The sequence below is a fragment of the Silene latifolia genome, chromosome 1 (assembly GCF_048544455.1).
Source record: "Silene latifolia isolate original U9 population chromosome 1, ASM4854445v1, whole genome shotgun sequence".
NCBI classification, from domain to species: domain Eukaryota; kingdom Viridiplantae; phylum Streptophyta; class Magnoliopsida; order Caryophyllales; family Caryophyllaceae; genus Silene; species Silene latifolia.
The window spans coordinates 5997594-6010763 of record NC_133526.1 but is presented as its reverse complement, the minus strand read 5'-3'; the positions used below and the strand labels follow the sequence as shown (position 1 = coordinate 6010763).

The window sequence follows — 13170 nt, the reverse complement described above, 5'->3', positions numbered from 1 at the left end:
AGATATGAGCGAATCTTCCATTACATAAAACTTTTTCCAAATAATTTTTTCATTCACACAATTGAGTTTGTGAGTAGTTACACGAGACATCCAGAATGGACGTCCAAAATACTGCGTATATGGAGAAGTCACCAATAAGGCCATTGATGATGGCAGTAATACGAAAATTACTTAGTCACTAAGGCCATTGATGATGGCAGTAATACGAAAATTACTTACAAATTACAATGTTTAATAAATCACTATATCAGTGACCTGTTTCTAAGTTGTTAGAATGCTGTATATGAATGTCTGGGGCGGTGCACAGACTCCGAAAGATGTCATTGGCGTGAGCTGCTGGTACATAAATTGCATCCCTCAGTGAGCTATGAGTCCTCCCGTACAGTGCGTAAACAAGCATTCCTATTAACACCCATACTAGCACACGAACCCATGTTGCAGAACTGAAACATATAGATCGAAATGTTTATAAGATGGAATCAAAACAACGGGTAGGGAGGGAGCTTCCCCAAGTGGCACTAAACTGATTGCGCTTTTATAAGACGGGTTAAAAGGGAAGGACAAGCAACAGGTGGTCATGCTGAAATGTAAATTACTCACCCGAGATTCACCAGTAGGTAAACATTAATGAGAACAGAAGCGACAGGTAGAATTGGAACGAATGGACAAATAAAACCTGAAAAATAAAAATCAAAATACAAGACATGATATGTAAGAGAATTTCGCAACTTAGTTATTCAGATCAAAGAATCAAGATCCGGAGGAAAAAGAAGGATTACCTCCTGTGTGGCCGAAACTGTGTCTTCCATCGTCTTGGTTAATGCAGGAGAGAATTACCAAACCAGATATCAAAAGAGCAGCGCCCACTGCGCATAGTGTGAACAGAGGGATACTGCCACAAAGGAGCATAACGTTGAAACTAAAGTTATATGTACGAAATAGTAACTTCATTTTACAATAGCATCCACAACATACAAATTTTACAGATCACGATACTGCAAACCTACAACCACCACCACCTCCACCACACGACCAATTCACCAGAAATGACCCGATAATGGCACAATGAAAGCAAAATGAACATGAATGACTCAACTCGAGTGTTTAATATACTCAAAATGATCCGACCTAAACCGGCCCTAAAGACTGGTTCGCCAAGTCTACTTAATGTATAGCCATTAGCTAAAAGTTCAAGCTGAAGATATTGTAAACAGTAGTACCTGTGTTACTCTGACTCTCCGACACGGTGTCGTGTCTGACACGTGTCAGAGTGTGGACAAGGCTATTTTAGGTGAATTTTCCTATCTTGTGGTCTAAATTGAAGTGTTAAAGTGTCGTGTCGTGTCGACACGTGTCTGACACGCGACACGGCAGTTAAGTGAAGTGTCGGAGTAACATAACTACTTAACACCACATCAACAGTTTGGCTGTTCAAATGGTATAGGTCTCGTGCCATACCTGGAAAGACCAACATCAGAAGCACCAAATGCCAGAAGAAGTGCACCAAGACAGATAGCAACTATGGTCCACCCGGCAATACTTCTCCTCCTCTCATCATTTGGTGTATCTGAAGGAGTACGCCAGTGAGGAGACAAATATCAGACACAAACCTTTAAAAATGACGCAAAATCTTCGCAAATCTGAATAAGAACACATTTGTTTTGTAAATAGACCACTAAAATCACTTATAAAGTAGATTTCGAATAAAAGAGTATGTGAACATCGTATTCCATCTTCCATAGCACACAACAGATGACAGATTCACATTTTAGAAATAATACATTTTATACGACTTATGTTCTCTGTCAGGTAAAGTACTTGCAAAAGCATGGATGTTGTAACTCACTACTGCATTCAGCTGATTGCTTCAGAATGAGAGGATGTCTGATGGATGAGCTCCCCTGCTCAAGCAGAGGTTGGATTTCATCCTTGAAGGTTTCGACAAGCTTTCTTGAATTTATGTCATCAGCTACCTCGACATAACCACTATGATTCAGTAAATCCACACCTTTTGAATCCTGAAGTGATGGTGGAAGTGGTACCTCATTTGGTGGAACATATCGTATGATAAGTAGAGATATGGCAACCACCGTGAATGCCAAGAGGGTACCTACACTGACCTGCGCCAAATATATTATTATTTGGAAGATCATAATCAAAAGTAAAGCACAAGAAGTGTAACGAGTCAACATAGTATTGTAGGGGTCATTTATGGAAAACAGTAAACTACGCTCACATTCATTTTTACTGGATATGCAAAATCCTTTGGTTCATTTCTGCAGAGACTAAAAAGGATTCAGTATTCTCAGTCTTTGAATTACTCCTTCTCTCATTTATTTGGTCTCTATTCGACTTTTAAATGATAATATGAATTTCTCTACTTTTCATCGTGTTCCCTCGCTTACTGTTTTCTTGTTTGACGCACCCCTTTCTCTCCCATTATGGTATTCAAATCAGTTTTCAAGATTTGACTTAAAATCACAGTTAATCGTCTTCTATGCATTTGAAAGAAATTGATCAACATACACGCAATTGATAACTAAAAAAAGTACGGAGTATTTGTTAAGTGAATGCAAAGTTATAGATGAGATACCATTCCTGCCAGTTGTGATACATCCATGAAGAAGGCAAGTGTTGCAGCAAAAATTCCAGTTAAAATTGTACTCTTCACAGGAACTTGTGTTCGCGCATTAACATCTGAGAAAAATGATGGTAGTAAACCATCTCTAGCCATCGCCATTAGAACTCGAGGCTTCAGAAGAGAGAGATAAAAACCTATGTCAGAATAGCAAAAAAGTTTCCTTCATGGCTAATTCTAAAACTCAATAAGTTCACATCCTATTAAAAAGGCGAAAAGATTTGAAATCTAAATACAGAAAAGGGACAAAAAAACTGAAATCTAACTGAGTTCCAAACTTCCAATGCAGTACTGCATGAAGCTTACAAAAGAAGGTAAGAACATCAAGAACAAGCATAAACTGAACTACTTTGCATAACATAAACCCCCACATGAGATAAAAGAAAAAGAATACCGACGCAAACTGTTATGTCTTGCACACGAATCCAAGGTCAAACACCTAGGCTATGTTACTCCGACTCGGCTGGAAGTGTTAGAAACGACGTCATGTTGAGTGTCGCGCGTGACTTGGCCAAAAATAGTGTGTCAAACTGTTATGTCATGTCAGTTTATCGGGTCTTAGACATGTGACATGCAGGCAAAGTAAGGTGACGGACTAACAGTCTATGGGAGAGCGGGATATTGTGAGTTCTTATGGTCTGTCGGATCTTGCATAAAATGACCACGCCAAGTGGAGAAAGGATTTAATGGGCACATGTATCTCAGCCATCTAATGTGTGCATAAAATATCCAGTTTAGAAATTGACAATAACGTAAAAGCTAAAAACCTAGAGCCCTAGACTCAGCATTTATATACTCCATATTTAAAGTCATCACCGAAGTTTCTATGTAACATCTGAGATGAGTGCATTCTAGACTTCTAGTGGCATATAAAGTTGCAAGATATATCTACCTGCGGAAGAAACGAACCCAACAGAGACGAACACAGAGCTGTTGATGCCCCAATTGTGATTATGTACCTTCAAAAATAGCCGAATAACTCTTAGAAACACATATTAGGATTACTGTATTTCTTAGCTGTAACATATGCTACTTCAGCTCTTCACTTTTAGGGACATATTCATGTCTGATTTCACAATCAAGGATATATGGAATAGGTACCCGACATCTATAATCCTACACTTCCCTAGCGGAGACAAATGGAAGGTAAAATAGGGGAAGATACTATTATATATTTATTTGTATTATATAGTATGATTTTTTATGGCATTAAGCCTTATATTCAAACACATCTCTACCTCTACTTCACTTTAGAAACCCTAAATCTTTTTAATTTTTGTTTTGAAGATGTGTTCCAGTGTATCAATATATTGAGTCATGGCAAGTGCAACACTCGTGTATGACATCTGTATCCAAGTACGAAAAACAAAGAACATAAAAGAAGTCGCCCAAATATGTCACTATGCATTAAAGAAACAATGCAAATGAGAGAAAACTTACGCTGCCCAGTGCATCCCGTGACTATCAAATGCAGAGGAAATAGGGGTGTCTGGGTCAAGCTCATAATATGGCACAAGACCAACAACAACAACAGAAACCAGCATGTATAATCCACAGCATGTGAACAATGAAAAGGCTATACCCAATGGTAAATCTCGTTTTGGATTCTTCACCTACAGAATGGGAAATGACAAGGGGTTGATAACTTGATACTCAGCCCGTACAATTACAACCACTAGTTGAAAGATGTTAGTACATATTAACAAATACCTCTTCAGCAGTACTTGCAACAGCATCGAAACCAATGTAGGAGAAAAATACTGTTGCAGAGCCAGCAAGCATACCATTTATCCCAAATGGAAAGTATCTACATATAAAAGCGAGTTTTGAGAAGATTCAAATGTGAATAAACATAAACCCACTACTACAAAAGCCGCTAAGAGTCATCCAAACTGAAAAATAATAATTATTACCCTTTCGGAAGCTCATAGCCGGTCCATCTGGTTTTGAAACCTAGATATGTCCCAGCAATTATAACAAAAATCAAGGCGCATATATTTGCTGTTGTAACAATGGCTTGTGCAAATGAGCTCTGCAAACTTGGGTGATTCAATAAATGGAACAGCACAAGGCAAACTCAAGGTTAATCTTTCATGGTTCCTATGGAACTCTACAAACATAATCAAATATACTTACCTCTTTGATTCCTAGACACAAAAGTGCGGTGACAATCACAACGAGAATTGCGGCACAGGGATCAACAACAACACCAAGAGCGGGAATATATTGACGCGCCAGAAATGAAGGTAGGTTATTGCTACTGCCAAAGAGCAAGACCTGTTGGAAACTACAAATGATCAAATAACCAAGGAACGACAGCTTATTGAGAATTTATAGTGTAAACGTATAAGTGAGGCCTTGCTTAGCTCCTAATTGAAAAACAGTTTAAATACTACTCCGTAGTAATTAGCTAGTGCAGTCTACTTCTACAATCTAATAATTAATTACGACAGCAACATAATATCATCCCCCGGTGCCTCAAAGGCTCCCAAGCAATATGCATGTCATGTCTTGAAATAAAATTCCTTCTCATTCAGTAAAGGCAAGAGCTAGAAGAGCCATAAGACGCCCTACTCCAACTACGTAAATGGTGCAGTATAAATCATCAAATTTAGGTTAAAGCCGTGGGCTTGTTACCATGTGAAGCTCCACATAAAAAAATGTTTAGGGCTCTAGGCTGCGCCTCAGAAAGAATTTTAACAAACACAAAAACCAAATCCGAGAGAATTAGATAATTCTATATAGGAAACATAAGATTTTGGTGTAAGCTTAGAGTACCAAATTTGGAGATACACCACGAGCAATTGCTGAGCCACCTATTGTATACTCCAGCATCAAAGACCACCCAATCAGCCAGGCCACCCTGAAAATGATCAAAGAATCAATAAAAAGAGTGAAACTAGACCTTCTTGACTGCTTCCGGCTTGTGATCCTCCTTTTAGTATGGATGATTCTGAAGAACTCCAACGTAAAGCTCCCCAACATATTAACAATGAGAATGTAATGTTTTAGACACTCACCCTTCACCAACGCATACGTATGAGTAATGATAAGCACTGCCTGCTGAAGGGCAACGACTGGCAAGCTCTGCATAGCAAAAAGCAGAGAGTCCAGCCGCTATACCAGCGAACAGAAAGGATAAAGTCAGTGCTGGTCCCGAACACTCCCTCGCTACTGTACCTATCAGAATATATACTCCGGCTCCAATAGTCGTGCCAATGCCTGAACAAGACACCAGTCAGTAAATGCAAGAAGAACAAATAGGGCTCATAGACACAGCATTCAGACGCTGAATAAACCCAACGCAAGCCCTACAGTAAATACAAAACTCAAGGTCATTCACAATGATATTATTGATTTTGCGTCTCCTATAATTTCCGCTTTAAGTTTAACCCCTAACATCAAATCCTGACTCCACCACCATCAACACAATCATCTAACACAAATTCCACATACAATAAAACCCTAATAGGTCTCACTTGTGACGGATATATCCGTCACAAGCTTATGACAGGTCAAATATCACCCACATGGGTAGATAAGACAAAAAGTAGAATGCATAGGGAATCATAAATGGATTGTCTTTATCCTCCCATGTGGGTTTTATTTGACCCGTCACAAGCTTGAGACGGATATCGGCCGTCACAAATGAGAATTTGTGAAAACCCATAATCCTAGTGGCAAAGCCTGCATTCCAAGGTAGGGTCGGAAACATGATCAAAATCAAAAACATTAAAAGGCTGAAGTGCTGAACTGGTTAGCTAACACAGTAACCTAAAAAAATCCAAAATTTCAAAATTTTCATCTCCCAACGACAGCAGCACCTATACAAGCACCCTCAGACAACACCACATCATATAGTTCCATCAATGATGAATATATTTTTCAAGCAAACACAAAGCATAGTCAATTTCTAATTTCTTAATAAAAAACATGATTGGTATGTAAAGTATGTGACAAATTTAAACTAATAAACAATATGTAGCGAGTCCGGACCCTCTGCCCCATTACGTGTCCCATTAGATGGACACGTAAATGGGACATAGAATCCGCTCTCGGAAAAAATAGATGGTATACCAATAGCAGTAAGATGAGGAACAGATAAAACTCTAGCAAGTTGAGGAGGCTGCTGTTGCTGCTGATAATTATCTCTATGAACTGAATCCACTTGCTTTCTTCTTCCTATACTTTTTAACCATTTACCCAGTTTTGCATCCATCTTTATTTATCTATCAACTAATCATGGACCACTGAACTGTTTTATGCAGAATTCAAATAATATACGCAATAAAACAATAATGGGTTTTGAATTACGATAAGTTATGGAGAATCAATATGGATAAGGACCATAAGGTAGTTTTAATTGATTGGATTATAGAGTAGTTGTGTAAGTTTGGCCACCATTGTTGTGAGATTAAGTAATGCTTTGTTCTTGGTAGTTCACATAATAGAGGTTCAGTAGTATACGGGACTGTGACTCATGATTTGATGAATTGCTCTTATCTGAAATAGAAGTTGTTTGTGGGTCGTCTCCTTCTAAAAACGGCTTGTTCGGCTTTGAAAAAAAAAAAGGTATCGGCCTATCAGGTATGAGTCTAGAGGTGGACTTTGGTGCGGGTTAGTCCAGCCCGCACTGGCCTGGCCCGGCCAACCGGGTCACCATTCCCTCAGCCCGCTGGCCCGCTCCCCTAGCCAGCCTATCTCGCCTCTATACCCGGGCCAATCCCGGGCTCCCTTTACCCCAGCCCACACTAAACCTGCCCAACCTGCCTGGCCCGCCCTTTTTTCCCCATTTTCTCAACCGAGCCGGTTCAGGGCCATCACTTCCCAGCCCGCACGCCCTCAACCCGTGGTGTGGGCTCGGGCTCCCTCCCCATCAACCCGGCCTGGCCCGCTCCGAACCGGCCCACAGTCCACCTCTAGGTATGAGTAGCGTATTTTTAAAATTACCGTCTTTTAATCTTGTACTCGTATATACAAGTTTGGCCTTTTATATATGTTCAAGATCCCTAACCTATTTATCTGTAAGCCAATTGTGAGTCGATCTGTTTTTTTAACCCAGGTTCGACACTTGATCACTCCTCTTACCGAAATATGCTATAGTTGAGTTTATGTCCAAGTACATAGTGAACCTTGGTGTTAATCCTTGCCTATAGCATCTGTGCTTTCCTAAAGTCATGTTTTTCTTTTGTGTTTTATTTTTTTATTTTTTTGCCACAAGGTAAGAAAATTAGAGGTGTCTATCAGGGCCGGATTGACAGAAGGGCGCTTGTGACCGCCCATGAGTGGAGGCGGACTGGGTTGGACTGGTAAAAGGTAGCTAAAGCCGGCATGTGCGAAGGCTAGCCCAAGTCGAGCCAGCGGGCTAGACAATTTTTTTTCCGTTTTTCCGCGGTTTAGCACAAACTGGCCAAAAGGCGGCCCATCAATCGGGTTGGGTTGGGCAGCTCGTCGTTTTGGGCGCTTCTAGATACAAGACCAACCTCGGGCCATGTTTTGTTTTGATTGCACGGTTTGTTATTACGAATCAAGCTTTAAAATGCATGGCGAAAACACACGGATAAAAAAAAAAGTAATATAGTTTTTTTTTTGCATGCAAATTGTAAAGGAGGAATACCATAACATAAATATTGATTGACATTCAAGAAATGCACAAATTCTTATTTAAGACCGTCAACTTAAAGTATATGCATTCAAAAATTATACTTATGAGGTTGACCATAAATCACGGAAAAAAAGAAAATATTTTTGATGGGGCATATTCTGCACCGCTGACCAAGTCAACATATTGAGTAAGGTCAAGGATATCCACAACAAGTCAACGACTCAGACAGCTTAGCCGATGCAATCCATCGGCCTGTCACCTGGGTCTCGGCCTGACAACTGATCAGCCGGGACACATATCCGCGTACTCATATCCAAGACCCTCGGCCGGCCTGATATGGGTCCATCGGCCGAGGGTAGAACGGTCTTTCCACCTACTAGCCACTTGGCCACTTGGCCACTACGTGACAAAAGGTGAAAGCCTATAAATACTCCTCAACCTTCATTGAGGAAAGGATCCAGAAATTAACCTAAGAATCACTATTCATCTGGTAATATCTTCCTTATCTCTCTACAATATATCCTTAGCCGAGTAATAACAACTTATCCCACTAAGTTCACTGACTTGAGCGTCGGAGTGAGTACGCTTGGCACAAAGCCAAGCCCTCAGTTCGTTCATTGTTGCAGGAGAGGCCGAGAGGAACGATAGAGACGTGAGGAATCCAACTCGAGACATCATTCTACAAGCCACGGGTGGTAACAATACTTGCTCTGGAATTACACCCGGAACAATTTTAACTTCAAATATCTTATCAAACCCAACCATTTTTCCCAACTCAAGCCCACACTTGATCAATTATACTATACATAATCAAGTCATTTGGCAAAGCTACCCCGACCCGATAAGGCTGACCCGAGATCCAAAAATGACCCGAACTTGATTGATCCGAAATCCAAACTGACCAGACCGATTCGAACTTTGATTGACCCAATATTGACCCGACCCGAGATGACCCGACTCGAAAAGACTGGACACATAACTAACCCAATCCAAAATAACTTGGTATGATCCAAAATGACAAATACTAAGTTATATTAATGCTGTATACATCAAAATAAAGCCTCATTAGTTACAACTTACAACCGTCCCTAGTATATGGTTAAATTTGAAAAATAGTATTTCTTAATCAAAATAGTACTTATTAAAGTGTTTTAACCATTAACCCGAAAGCGACCCGACCTAACATGACCCATACCCGAGAGTGACCCGACTTGAAGTAACCCGATAGCAGGTCACCCGAAGTTGACTCAAAACCCGAAATGACACAACCCGACTCGAAATGTACAACAAACCCAAAATGACCCGCCCAAACTGACCTGACTCATACCCAACCAAATTGACCCATTTACCACCTAAATCAACCCAACCATCTTATATGGGCTATTACCCAATAGTTTGAATGAAACATCTACCCAAACAACAAAAGAGCCCATCATGTAACACCATGACACACTACAAAACCCTAATCCAATAAACACCTTCAACATTTTCTTCCCACCTATAAAACCCTAGCAATAACACTTCAGTCATTTTGATACCTCGGCGGCGCACCCAAATCAAACGGTAATCCCTTCTCAAAATTCAATCTTTTTCCCCTTAATCGATTTCATATAGCTATATAATTTCTGGGTTTTGCTTCAATTAAACATTTTTACACCATATTAAGGTTAATTTTACTGTTATGTCATTGTTATTATTACGTTGTCTTATGAAATTAAGCGGTTAAACCTTGTAAATATTCAATATTCAATATTTTTCACTTTAATCGATGTTATATAGCTATATCATTTCTGGGTTTTACTCTGATTAATCCAATTAATTCCGATTTTACTGTAATTTTATGATGTTTACCGTTGATGTTAATGTGATGTTATGGAAAATGGTGTAGGTAAGTAAGTTAATTGAAGAAAGCAGCCATGGTAGTCCCATCATTGACCAAGAAGATTGTGAAGAAGAGGGTTAAGCATTTCAAGAGGCATCATTGCGATCGTTATATCTCAATCAAGGTATAATACTATAATTATCTTATTTATTTTTTTAATAATTTGTTTTTATGAAATTGTATTATGAATAATTTGTTATTTTGGCATGTAGTTTATGTTAAATTATTTGATTTATATTCGTGTTCACTTTAATGGGGATTAGTTTATACTTTATTGCTATCAGAAGGCTGTGTTTCTTCTTATTGTGTTGGATGTGTGATTTACATTCCATTAACAAAGCTTTCGGTCCGGAAAGCGGGGTTTTTCACTGGACTATGTTAGCTTGTCATATCTCTTTCAAAGTTTTTTTCCATTTTGTTTGAATATTTTAATTGTTTCATCTTTTAAATGAAAGGATAAGGTCTTAGTCATCTGAGTAGCTAGCTAGGCGTTGATGATGTTGTGTTAGATTGCGCGGAGACGCAATTCGTTACTTGAATTGTTAAGTGCCGTTTGTTTTAAGGAAATGATATGATCTTTGACATCTTTTGCTTTGCTAGCTGACTGTTATGTGTTGGAAATGAGGACAATGTTTTGACGCCCAGTCTTTAGTGAATCATTTGGTTCACAATGAAGAATGTCATGCGTTCCTGATCCTATTCGTGTTAAATGTTAATTTAGTGATTTTTTTAATTAAATTTTTAATTACTTGTCGATGATGGTGGGTATATACGGAATGAGGATCGCATAATGGCAAGTTTGTCTCCAAGGGAAATAACTTCTCCCTATATCCGTCTACCTACTAGAAGTCGTAGACATCAAAAAGCGTTTCTTTTGTTATTTTTAGTCTGTTGCCAGCCAATTCCATGCTGCATGATTCACCGTGAATCCTATCGCTTTCTTTTATTTTTATCTTGCTTTTTCACCTTTAAAATTGTCTTATGGATCCGTAAAAGAAGAGGAGTAAGTCTTGCTTAAAACGGGTCGGATTTTAAGACGGGTCGTTGTGTGAGAGAAAATGGGTAGAGGGGACAAATGTGGGACCCCCCATGTGCTTCTCCACTTACCCTAAATGGGTATTTTGTGAGAGAATATGGTATCCGTCTTATTAATAAGACGGATACCTTGGTCTGAAATAAGAATTGGTGGTAAAAGAGAGATGAGGATTTGTATCCACCTTTTCTGATGTTTTGTGATGAACTCTTACATGCACTACCATCTGATCTCTTTCATATGGACGTCAACTCTTTGTACAAAATTGGATAGCTTTGTTTTCATGCAATTTGAAATCGTTAGTACAAAAATTGTCGTTTCTGCCTCCGGTATCTAATGTCCTGATTTTTTCTTGTGGCTGGACATCTCGTTTTTGAGGCATACAACAACTTTGAGTAGATCTTGCGACACATTTGGCTGTACTATCCACGAGCCTTATGTTACTTTAACCCTACTCACATTTCAATTTCACATTCAGTGTCCTTGAACATCATTTCTTACCTTGTTTAACTTGCCGATATGGGCTATTTATTTACCTTCTATGTTCTTAATTGTTGATAGTAGTCATCCAGTGTTTAAGAGTTCTCCATTGTTATTCTTAAGCAAAGACCGATGGAAACTTTGCTAAATTGTTTGATTTTGTTTCACTTTTAAAACTGTCTTATGGATCCATAAAAGAGAGATGAGGATTTGTATCCACCTTTTCTGCTGTTTGGTGATGAACTCTTACATGCACTACCATCTGATCTCTTTCATATGGACATGAACTCTTTGTTCAAAATTGGATAGCTTTGTTTTCATGCAATTTCAAGTTGTTCGAACAAAAATTGTCGGTCCTGCCTCTGGTATCTAATGTCCTGATTTTTCTTGTGGCTGGACATCTCGTTTTTGAGGCATATATCAATTTTGAGTAGATCTTGCGACACATTTGGCTGTTCTATCCATGAGCCTTATGTTACTTTAACCCTACTCACATTTCAATTTCACATTCAGTGTCCTTGACCATCATTTCTTTCCTTGTTTTACTCGCCGACATGGAATACAGTATCTATTTACCTTCTATTTTTTTTTATTGTCGATAATAGTCATTCCGTGTTTAGGAGTTCTTCATTGTTATTCTTAACTAAATTCTGTGATTGTTGTTTGTGATGATAGCCAAGCTGGAGGAGACCAAAGGGTATTGATTCTCGGGTGAGGAGAAAGTTCAAGGGAGTTGTATTGATGCCCAACATCGGTTATGGTTCTGACAAGAAGACCCGCCACTACCTTCCTAATGGCTTCAAGAAGTTTGTTGTTCACAATGTTGGAGAGCTCGAGCTCCTCATGATGCACAACAGGTAAACTTTCGACATCCTCTAATCTCATGGAATCTTTTTGATTACCTTTTCTCTTTTTTTCCTTCAACTGATTATTTTTTCCTTTCACGGTTGCTATAGGACTTACTGTGCTGAGATCGCCCACAATATATCAACCAAGAAGAGAAAGGATATTGTCGAACGTGCAGCCCAACTTGATATTGTTGTGACTAACAAGCTTGCTAGGCTCCGCAGCCAGGAGGATGAATGAGTGTAGTTTTCTCGTTAAGTTTACGCTTCATGTTTTGTTTGAACAATGTTTGTTTGTTCTTAAGTTGGGTGATTTTGATCCTTGACCCTGGAAATTGTACCAATCAGATTTATGCAGACTGAGTTATTATAGTTTAGATTCTCTCCGTGAAATGATTCTCTCTGAGCATTACATCTACTCATGTTTCATAGTGAAGTGAATTCCTCATCTATGAGTAGGATACGTGAACCGTGGTCAATGTTGTGTGACATTGTCACTATAGAGATCTTTTGCCTAGAACGATGAGCAAACTGTGTCTAGTTTTAGGTCGTCGTTTTGCGTCTTATTTCTTCTGTTACCAAAATCTCTAATGACCAAGTGGCTGATTAGATTATAGTGGTATGGTTTGCTGAACTTGGTTTGAAAAAACCAAAAAATTCAGGTGGTAATAAAAAGCCTGGCACGGA

At 39.1% G+C, this 13170-nt stretch overlaps 2 protein-coding genes and 4 non-coding genes across 6 annotated transcripts; 5 read left to right on the top strand and 1 right to left on the bottom strand.

The window, feature by feature from the left end:
- Nucleotides 1-31: 31 nt before the first annotated feature.
- On the bottom strand, nucleotides 32-7197 carry LOC141594978 (cationic amino acid transporter 2, vacuolar-like). Its single transcript, XM_074414959.1, has 14 exons — nucleotides 6716-7197; nucleotides 5659-5860; nucleotides 5417-5501; nucleotides 4775-4915; nucleotides 4552-4670; nucleotides 4349-4445; nucleotides 4079-4251; nucleotides 3531-3597; nucleotides 2594-2752; nucleotides 1847-2120; nucleotides 1459-1567; nucleotides 780-892; nucleotides 601-676; nucleotides 32-443 (listed from the first exon to the last, which is right to left on the bottom strand). Exons 1-14 carry the CDS (start codon nucleotides 6855-6857, stop codon nucleotides 248-250), a joined length of 1953 nt encoding a protein of 650 aa, XP_074271060.1. The 5' UTR covers nucleotides 6858-7197; the 3' UTR covers nucleotides 32-247.
- Nucleotides 7198-9648: 2451 nt separating this feature from the next.
- On the top strand, nucleotides 9649-12876 carry LOC141594952 (large ribosomal subunit protein eL32z-like). Its single transcript, XM_074414934.1, has 4 exons — nucleotides 9649-9806; nucleotides 10132-10249; nucleotides 12314-12495; nucleotides 12595-12876. The coding sequence occupies exons 2-4, from the start codon at nucleotides 10160-10162 to the stop codon at nucleotides 12722-12724; spliced, it is 402 nt and encodes a 133-aa protein (XP_074271035.1). The 5' UTR covers nucleotides 9649-9806; nucleotides 10132-10159; the 3' UTR covers nucleotides 12725-12876.
- Nucleotides 11318-11394, top strand: LOC141622588 (small nucleolar RNA Z195/SNORD33/SNORD32 family). Its single transcript, XR_012533021.1, has one exon. It is a non-coding gene; the product is annotated as a small nucleolar RNA Z195/SNORD33/SNORD32 family (small nucleolar RNA).
- LOC141622680 (small nucleolar RNA F1/F2/snoR5a) lies at nucleotides 11477-11621 on the top strand. Its single transcript, XR_012533064.1, has one exon. It is a non-coding gene; the product is annotated as a small nucleolar RNA F1/F2/snoR5a (small nucleolar RNA).
- On the top strand, nucleotides 11834-11910 carry LOC141622579 (small nucleolar RNA Z195/SNORD33/SNORD32 family). The gene has a single exon (XR_012533017.1). It is a non-coding gene; the product is annotated as a small nucleolar RNA Z195/SNORD33/SNORD32 family (small nucleolar RNA).
- Nucleotides 11993-12136, top strand: LOC141622672 (small nucleolar RNA F1/F2/snoR5a). Its single transcript, XR_012533061.1, has one exon. It is a non-coding gene; the product is annotated as a small nucleolar RNA F1/F2/snoR5a (small nucleolar RNA).
- Nucleotides 12877-13170: the final 294 nt, after the last annotated feature.

What these genes read in the sequence shown, in the direction of transcription:
- LOC141594952 (XM_074414934.1), top strand. Translation starts at nt 10,160, where the DNA reads ATGGTAGTCCCATCATTGACCAAGAAGATTGTGAAGAAGAGGGTTAAG. An exon ending in ATCGTTATATCTCAATCAAG is followed by an intron (nt 10,250 to 12,313) that starts GTATAATACTAT and finishes TTGTGATGATAG; the next exon opens with CCAAGCTGGAGGAGACCAAA. An exon ending in CTCCTCATGATGCACAACAG is followed by an intron (nt 12,496 to 12,594) that starts GTAAACTTTCGA and finishes CGGTTGCTATAG; the next exon opens with GACTTACTGTGCTGAGATCG.
- LOC141594978 (XM_074414959.1), bottom strand. Translation starts at nt 6,857, where the DNA reads ATGGATGCAAAACTGGGTAAATGGTTAAAAAGTATAGGAAGAAGAAAG. An exon ending in GGCTATGAGCTTCCGAAAGG is followed by an intron (nt 4,446 to 4,551) that starts GTAATAATTATT and finishes TTTTATATGTAG; the next exon opens with ATACTTTCCATTTGGGATAA. An exon ending in CAGTTTCGGCCACACAGGAG is followed by an intron (nt 677 to 779) that starts GTAATCCTTCTT and finishes TTTATTTTTCAG; the next exon opens with GTTTTATTTGTCCATTCGTT.